The 9605-nt window shown below is 37.5% G+C and overlaps 1 protein-coding gene across 1 annotated transcript; it reads left to right on the forward strand.

Moving 5' to 3' along the window:
* Window positions 1–954: 954 nt before the first annotated feature.
* LOC104517178 (collagen alpha-1(IX) chain-like) lies at window positions 955–9517 on the forward strand (the record flags this gene model as incomplete). Its single annotated transcript, XM_010161755.1, has 2 exons — window positions 955–1353; window positions 9440–9517. Coding segments are annotated over exons 1-2 (420 nt in total), but the record flags the coding sequence as incomplete, so codon positions are not given.
* Between the last annotated feature and the right edge of the window lie 88 nt (window positions 9518–9605).

Below are 9605 nucleotides of genomic sequence, written 5' to 3' on the forward strand. Positions count from 1 at the left end.
AAAAATAACCTTTGTTCAAAATGCCTACTTGCCTAAAAAGTGTTCTAATGAAAGCTAGTGACAAAATAGCTCTGCATAACTCAATACTTAATAAATTTATTCAAATACAACTTATTCTTAAATGTGGATACATGGCAAATAATGTATTGATGTCAACTAGATTATAAAACTACAATTTTACAACTCACAGAATATGAAAAGGCATATTTTTAAAATATTCTACTGGATTCACTGGCATATTTGAGATAAAAAATAGCACTACTGGTTTGCACAGTGACACAGACAATCATATTTGTTTGTGTTTCCAAAACTCAGGTTATAGGAACTGCAAAAGAATGAAACATTTTATCTGTAGTAAATCTGTTCCCCACTGCTAGTAGTCTTGTGGTTGAATGTCGCAGGACATAAAACATCCTTAGTGTGGGTTCTTACTACGTGTATATTTGTCAATGAATGATTTGCTGAATGATTTTTGCTGAAGTGATAGCTACTGCATTAACAAAATGGTTATTGTCAGGCTGAACGCGAAAATACATTTGCAAAAGACCTTCTTATGTCTTCAAAACCAAAACAGATCCACACTGACTGTCCAACTGGTCAATTATATCGTCACACTATGGTGACTGATTTTTAAGTCTAATAGTAGGAAATAGCATAATTGTAGGATATACTTTCTAAATGTTAAGTAGAAGTCTGTTACTGCTCCATCCATTACACTTAGAAAGGATTATCAGAAATATGGTACAGTGTAGGAAGAAACACATTTCTGAACTAGTTCCTTTTGCCAAGTGATTGAAAAGGACATCACATGTTGGGACTCTGCATGCAGAAGAGCACTGATAAAACCATGGTTGAAATATGGTTCCACTGAATAACTGTTTCTCATTACTCTGTGGTGATATGTGGAGCTTTTCAGAACAAATACACAACATATGTACTGTATTTTGATCCTACAGTGCCATATATTCCAACGGATTGCCCAATGAATATTCCTTTCTAACTACTTTTCGGATGACCGGGGCCACACTTCAGAAACACTGGACTATTTGGCAGATTCAGGATTCTTCAGGAAAAGAACAAGTTGGAGTGAATCTTAATGGTCAAATGAAAAGTGTTGAGTTTTCTTATAAAGGAGCGGATGGAAATCTCCGAACAGCATCGTTTTTGCATTTGCCTTTCTTGTTTGACTCCCAATGGCACAAGCTTATGATAAGTGTGGAAGCAAACAGTATCACACTTTTCATTGACTGTATTAAAATAGAAACCTTAAACATAAAACCAAAAGGGAAAATCAACGTTGATGGCTTTGCTGTGCTTGGAAAGCTTAAAAATAATCCTCTAATTTCAGTGCCGGTAAGTTCTGAAATCTTTTATTACTGCAAAAAGTGTTTTGGACCTTTATACTTAGTATATTTTTGTGAAATGCATCTTCAAATGTTTTCTGAAAGCAGAAATGTCAGAAAATAACTCCTGTAGCTTTGTTTTAACTATTGCATATATAAATACTGTGTAAGTTATGGGATGAGCCAGGTTAAAAGTCTATGATTGGACAGTGAAACGTCTCAGACATCCACGCTTCTGTCACGGGATTCTGCTTTGTCTGGGTCTATTGGTGGCGTGTTCCTCTGCTTATCTCATATGCAGAGGCTGGTCTAGAAAGAATTCATAACTCCTTGTAGCTTTGCTTTTTAACTATTGCATATATAAATACTGTGTAAGTTATGGGATGAGCCAGGTTAAAAGTCTAAGATTGGACAGTGAAACGTCTCAAGACATCCACGCTTCTGTCACGGGATTCTGCTTTGTCTGGGTCTATTGGTGGCGTGTTCCTCTGCTTATCTCATATGCAGAGGCTGGTCTAGAAAGAATTCTCTGGACATGGACCTATAGGCTGTACCTCACACCAAAGAGAACAAAACATTCATTGAGCAAGAACTGGGATCCCTCTCTTACGCGTGCACCAACCATCAGCTAGAGATAAATAACAGTGTCTCTGGCAGAATAACTACTTTAAATATATAATGCAAAAGTCTCCTGAAAGAGAGATTGATGGACATCCTTTTTGATCTACTCTGATGTTCACACAGGAAATGAGAGACATGCATTTAAATCTCAGTGCTAAATCAGAGATTACCATGAGTAACTTATAGCTCAGGAGACTGTTCTGGAAGTGCTACCTGGTATGATCGCATCCACAGTGGCTTTTCCTCTTTAGTTAGCTTGAGGGTTTTTTTTTGGTTGTTGGTTTTTCAGTTGTGTTTGGGTTTTTTTTTTTTCCTCCCAAGAAGACTGGCTTGGAGTAGCAGCTTACTCTTAAAAAAGGTTCTTGTTTATGAATCCTATGAGGGATAAGTGTAGTCCACTCCCATACCTTGGCTGCTGTGAATCCCTTTGTTAGATATTTAACTTTCCTTGTACACTGCAGAAGATAACCTAAAGTCACTGTGGAGTGCTCCTTTATTCTGTGTAGCAAAAGTAGGCAGTGAAATGCGTATTCTACACCCTGTTAGAGGATTTAATGCTGAAAAATATCCTCTTTGTGCTACTACATCATGAGGAAAGTTGCTTTGATGAAGAAAATAAAATTGGGGGTGACGTATGGTAAATATTGAAGGCTTTTTTGCCCTTCTACTAAGAAAACCAAATATGAAAAACCTCAGGGATTTTATTATTTGATTATCTGATTTAGTTTCCAAGATGAACGATTAATATAAACCATATACAAATCAACATACCTATCATTTCTGGCAAATAAAAAAATGTGGCTGTCAAATCTGCATTTTGTCTTTTAGACATCCATGAAAGTGTTTTTTCAGCTAATGAGTCATACTGCACTTTATGCTGAATAATGTAGCAATTTTCTCCCATGATGACACTAAATAACACTGAAGACTTTGAGAAGGGTGTTTCTGAATTCACTTTGTAGATTGGAAGGAAATACAAAATTTCAAAATTTTGTAAAGTTTCAAAGCTCAAAAAAAAAAAAAAGTTTCAAAATATGGGTGAAAAACTTCCATATGTTGTCCCGACCCTTTCCCAAGGAACCTCTTTAAGTGCATTAGGACCATACAACATGAATGCTAAGATACCTATATATCTATAGGCTACTTATTTCAGAATGAGTCGAATGGCAAAAGAGAATCAGATACTTAATGTATTGTAACCATCTTCCACATCCCTACACTGAAGTTTTGAACCAACTTTGAAATAAAGGGTAAAGTGAGGTATAATCCTTTAACTATATTTCATGTTGTTTGCCAAAAATGTGGCCACAGAATAATGAGCACTGTATAAACTTCAAGGGGCAAACCTTGCAAGAAAAGGAACATCTCATGATTCACCAGCTCTGTATGAATAGGTTACTATATTGCACTGGGTAGAAACCAGTTTTGCTTGAGAAATGGTGACAGAAAGCTGCCCCAGGTGTCTGAAAGTGGCCACCTTGTAGGTTGCTATAGAGCTGGGTTAGGAAATGTCAATAGCTCAAAAGTTATATTAATGCTGTTGAAAACCTATAGCACCTGTGTTCATGCACTTAAAACGTTAGGCACTAGTGTGAAGCTACCTGAGGTCAGGGGGAATGGGAAGTAAGGACACCCTTCTTCAAGGATGAAATGACAAAATGGAATTAGGTGATTTTTATAATTCCCCATTTGTCATGCAAAATATTTGTTCACACCTTCAGCATGTTTATGGAAAGATTGAGTCATATTTACTATATTTTATGAAAAAAAACCAATTCCTTGCATAAGGAAGGCCTTAAAACAGGAACATGATGCACTTTTTTTGGCAAAAATAATGAAGCACTGGAACAAATAGTCGGGGAAGAGAGAACGTAAGCTTCACAATAAATTTCTAAACTGAGTTTGGATGTCTAAAAATAAACTTTAATTCAGACAGAACTGTGGGTTTGAAACAGGGCTCATTAGATTGAATTGCACGGTGTGTGCTATGAAGTCAAAACTGACAACAGTAGTGGTCCAACCTGATACTATAAAAATGTAGAGTTGGGAAGACCATATTCTCTGAAATTATGATGCAGAAGATACACAATCTGATGGACCAGTCATTTTAAAATAGCTGATTATATTGCACAAGTTTATGTTTTAGCCTGTGCATTTAGTGTCTTTTTAAACCGAGCAAATAAATCTATGGTTGGGGGTATTGTAGCCTTATCCTTTAACTTGCTTGACTATACTCAGCTTAAACATCTTACCGGTCTTGGTTATTGAATATGTCCCAGGCACAATTTCTAATCTATTTCCAGGCATTGTTAAAGTATATTACTTCCAGTGGTATAATTTTTAAAGGACATAAATTATGTGTGTCCTATTCTTCTTTTTTGCATTATTCTGTGAGCGTTCTATTTATCTTGCAGAATAGGTCAACTCCTTATAGGTGCGCTATAATACATGTCATTGTAAAGGAGATTCTTTATTGCTCGGTGTTACTGTGATTGCCTGGGAGAGTAATAGATACAGTTCCATTAGAAACTATGGCTTGCCTTTGAGCCTTTACAAAATATATTCCAGGATTTCTGGAATGTTTTATGGAGGGCAAATTTTTATAGAGGTTTACAGCCACATTTTATGTTTTTAAGAGATAAAAAAAAAAATAGTTATTTTTTATCTAAAAGCAATTCAAATAATCCACTATAAACTCCAAGCAACACAAGATACATCATCCTTTCAAAACCGAAAAGGAACTTACTTCCTAAATCATGTGTTTGTTATGGAAAGGTAACAGCTTTCATTACTGACACAAAGATTAACTGCTGTGAGATGATATAAACTGCCTTAGTTTCTGCAATTTCAGAGGCATTACCCTGATTTTCTCATAATAGACACTAAACACTTGGCTAGAAGTGATCCTTGGTCATTATTTAATTGACATTTAATGCTGCTACCTAGTTCAGGGCAGCTACATGACTTGTAACATGTAAGAGGAAGCTGCTTATCAACATTTGCTGAACAGGGATTAATTTACACCATGGAACAGATTTTGTGTTTGCATTCTAAAAAGTTGCATCTCAGGGGTTTTTTTTCAGCCTGTGAAATCTCACATTCAGAAGGCTGAACCCTTGCTATGGAAAGTCAAATAGCACCAGAATTTGCTGTACTGTTCTAAGGCTTTGAAACAATGACGCAAGGAAAGTGAAGCTCTACAATCCCATTACAAAGATGTAGGAAAATGGATAAAACATGTTTAAAATAGTTCCAGAATGAGATATGTTTAGATACATTTAGCTTATTTGTGGTCGCTTAGCTAATACACAGTTGATAGCAGACTTCCCTTAGAACAAACAGAGATACCATTGATGAAAAATTGTGTAAAACCTTCACCTGAAAATTACTTAGCTGAGTTGTACTTCCCCTGATGGGAGCCTTCCCTTGAATCATCCTGACACAGCAATAGCCCAAGGGGGCACAGGGATCCAGCACTCCCTGAAGGGACCTGCCAAAGTGCTCTGATTTAGTCCCAGAGCAGTGTCACGGTTTTCCTTAAAGCTTACAACTGATGCTTCCCTGTGACTGATGCTGCTATACTGAAAGTACTGATTTAGATATTTAGGTCTCATTTATATCCCACTTAATCTCCACCACCCTCATCTAAAGATGAGGAAGACGCTGATAAGACAACTGAACTGCATAGGTCTGCTACTGAGATGTGCAAAACTGGGGGCATTTACAGGCATTTCCACAGAACTTAAAAGGACAAAACAGTAAACCAGACATAACAGTAAACAGACATAACCAATCCAATTATATCTGTGTTGATTACAAAATTAAGATGAAACTGAAATCCTGTTGGAATCTTGGAAAACAGATGTCAGAAATACTGACCTGAGGGTCTTAAACACCTATGAGTCTTAAAGGATTACATTTTAATAACTTCCCTTTGTGATTACCCCTGATTTGTATGATGTTCATTTCGGAAGAACTTTGCGCCTATACTTCATCCTTAATAACCCTTGTATTGATATTGACAGAGCATCTACATTAGACATCTTCAAAATAGCTTAATATAATCAACAAAGTCGTGAAATACTGGTGAGGGAAAAGGTACCTTGACAGCAAGGCTAGGACATATATGCCCTCCTCTCACCGCTCCTAAATCAATGGGAGGCCTGTCACACCTTTTATTACCTCACCAACAAAAGAGTTTTATTTTTAATTTCAAAAAATGTCAGACAGGTTTAATCTTTTTTTCTTTATATAGTCTCAAAACAGTAACAAAAGCCCTAAGCAAAAACTTTACAGACCTACCATAGCTTGTTTTAAAAAAAAAAAAATGCTGCCTGACTAAGCAACTGTGAACTAAGAAATGTCAAATTAAAGCTGCATGTTCAAAATATTTCAACTCCTTTTACATTCACATTATGGTACAGTGTTTTGTAAACAATGTTAAGTATTTTTTCTGCATATGATGTCCACCTCATTTGCTCAGACTTTTTCTTGTGTGTCTTAAACTCACAACAGTACCAGGCCTTACTTAATGCACATCACTCAAATCCCATTGTGAACAAAACAAAGTTATTGACCATTTGAGAGAATTGGAAGAAAACATGAGACACTAAAAGGATTCCCTGGCTCAGTGAGTCAAGTTCCCACTGCAGCAAGTAATTGTCTCTTATAATCTCATTTGTCCCTGCCCATGGCAGGGGGGTTGGAACTAGATGATCTTTAAGGTCCCTTCCAACCCAAACCATTCTGTGATTCTATGATTCTAATAATTTTATCTCTTAGTATTAATTATGTTCAAAGTTGACAAACTGTGTTCAACTTTAAAACTGTATATGTATGTTAGTAGTATTCTCTTAAGACAGATATTGGCACTTGGACAGTCATGCATCAAAGTTCTAACATAACCCAGTGATTAGCATTTTATCATCTCAAATCTTTCTCATCATAGTACAGAAGGCAAAATCCAGATGCACACACATAGAAAAAAACCCAAAAAGACCAAAGAAGGGAATGATTATCTACACAAAACCCAGAATGTGCCGATGCAGATACTGGCTGCTGATGGTATGCCTTAAAAGTAATTTTTTCAGTGTTTACAGATTTTGTACCATGCTATAAATTAAAAGCACAGCTCAAGATTATTGATTTCAGTTACAGTTGTTACTGATGAGCCTTTTTGTATAACCTGTACCCAGATATTTCACTTCAGGCATCCAATTCCCGCCCCCGCCCCCCTGCAGAATGCCTTCTATTCTGGCTATTTTGAAACAATTTGTCAGCACTATATAAGAATTATGAAGCAAAAGCAGGCTTACTCAGTGGCATCTGCCTTCCTTTTCCACAAAGCCACCCTTTTTTTTTTACCCCCTTTCACCCCATTTCCTCCCAAACTTCCAGTTTCTGCAGTGTGGGAACCATTTACATGGCCTTGCTCATTCAGTCTTTTAAATGAGGGAAGCATTCCAAGGAAAGCAGTGTGCAATCACACAATTTCTGACTGCATACAGATAAAATTTGCACAGGCAACCTTAATTATGGTATTTCCTAACTACTGAATAAATGACTTTTCAATTTTAGTATTATTTAATATAATATAATTTTATATTGAACAAATGGAAAAAGTAGAAATTCTGTCACTTAAAACCATGTCTATCAATTTAAATCAGAAAGAGATTATTATTTAAATCAGAAATAGATTATAAACTGCTTTAGTGCCAGTTACAGACTGCTTCCCTCTGCAAGTGAGCTTCAGAGATGAATAAGGCAGAGACACAGGACTCAGAATCTAGTTGTATGGTATGAAACAAATTATCATGTAGGTATCATTTGATCCCATTTTTATGCCTTGTTATGAATACTCATCTTCAGATTCCAGATACCCTCTTATTTTTATTATTGTATTGCTGTCTTGTAGTGTTAAATTATAGTATACATTCAGTTCTTTTATATGCATATCATGACATTCAGTTGTCTATTATTAGGGGCTGGGAAAGGTTTTAAGATGAGACTTGGATAAAGGAGATAGAGAATTGACTTACGGATAGTGGTGTCAGATAACAGGTAAAAGAAACTGTACTGCTTCTTTTGTGCTCTAGTCTCAGCACTCTGGAAATTGTGATTGACTGCAAAGTAAACAGAACAGTAGAGAATTGATAGTGAGGATTTCAGGTGTGGCAGCACTGAAGTGGTGAAGGTGAAAGAAAAAAAAAACAACAAAAAATTAAAAAAACCTTGCAGATCTTGCAGACATCTTAAAGGACTTCACACTCAAAGCATTTATTAGCTCTAGCAGGCAGTATACAATTAAGTGAATGTAAGTATGGTGGTGAGAGAGGAAAGCATCTCAGAATGACAAACCACCTTCTGCATCAGTTATGGGTTGGGACTAAAGAGAGCAATGAGATATCCCAGAGGGAGCACAGAAGGCAGCCAGGAATATTATGTTGTGGGAGAGATAGTGGGGTGCTACTTTAGCTCAGTAGAATAAGAAGAAAGACTCAGAGAAGCAATGAAGTAAGAAGTGAAAGACTGCAGACACTCCTATTTTCAGTTTCTCAGAAAAAAAAAAAAAAAACAAAAACCAGTCCTTTCCACACCAGGGCTCTACATTGTAACAAGATAACAACCCCAAAACTTTCCTTCTCCCTAACTCCTCAGCCATCCCTAGTGATAAAAAAGGAATAGGAGCCTCTGAATTTTATCATCAAACTGAGAAATCTCTGGATAAACCACTCGTTGGTGGTTCATAAGCCAAACTGATACTATGTGTGATGGGAAGGGAAAACAACCCAAGACTTTAACACCTAGATAGAATAAATATGTACAATTAAACATGCTTCTGGTGCTTAAAATTCCATGTGATGAATTATATATCAACACATACACCTCTGATGCTTTATGTTTGAGCTATTCAGTAACTTTCAGTGGAGGGTATGTTTTTTAATCTATATAGCACATCAAGCGGGTCTCGGTTGCAGTTCCTGAGAAGAGTTCTGCCATAGTCCTTTTCCAGTGCCAAATACAAACATTCCAAGAAGATGTGAAATTTCACAGATGTACATTAGCCAGTTGCCAGTGTGCATAGGATCCCGCTTTCTGAACTTCTCACACTTAGACCACGTTTCTGTCCTCAGACCCACCATTCTTCACAGGCACAACTATCCACTTAGAGAAAATCTTTTTGTGTGTCTAATAAAACCACCACACAGCATGAGCCCGGGCTTATAACGAACGTGTAGAAAATGCTATATGATGAATCTCACCTTCTCTTTAGACCCCTCGGCAGGCTTACGCCCCCTCTCTAAAAGCCCTCCGCAGGTAGGGGTGAAGCTCTGCTCCGGACTGAGCTCTCCACACCCATAGCTATTACCATTACACACCTACCTTTTCAAACATGCCATTAGCTGGCCAGTGTTCCTCCTAGGCCAGCATGACCCCCTGACCCGAATTAACATGGTCTTTATCTCCTTTGCCAGTTCGAAATCCAGTGGATGGTGATTCACTGCGACCCTCTGCGACCCCAGCGCGAAGGCTGCGGCGAGCTGCCAGCCCGGGTGAGCGCCATGCCCGGCCTTGCCCATCCATCCCTGCCCGGCCCTGTCCATCCCTGCCCAGTCCTGTCCATCTCTGCGCGGCCCTGTC

Source organism: Eurypyga helias, unplaced genomic scaffold, assembly GCF_000690775.1.
Source record: "Eurypyga helias isolate BGI_N326 unplaced genomic scaffold, ASM69077v1 scaffold34451, whole genome shotgun sequence".
Lineage (NCBI taxonomy): Eukaryota > Metazoa > Chordata > Aves > Eurypygiformes > Eurypygidae > Eurypyga > Eurypyga helias.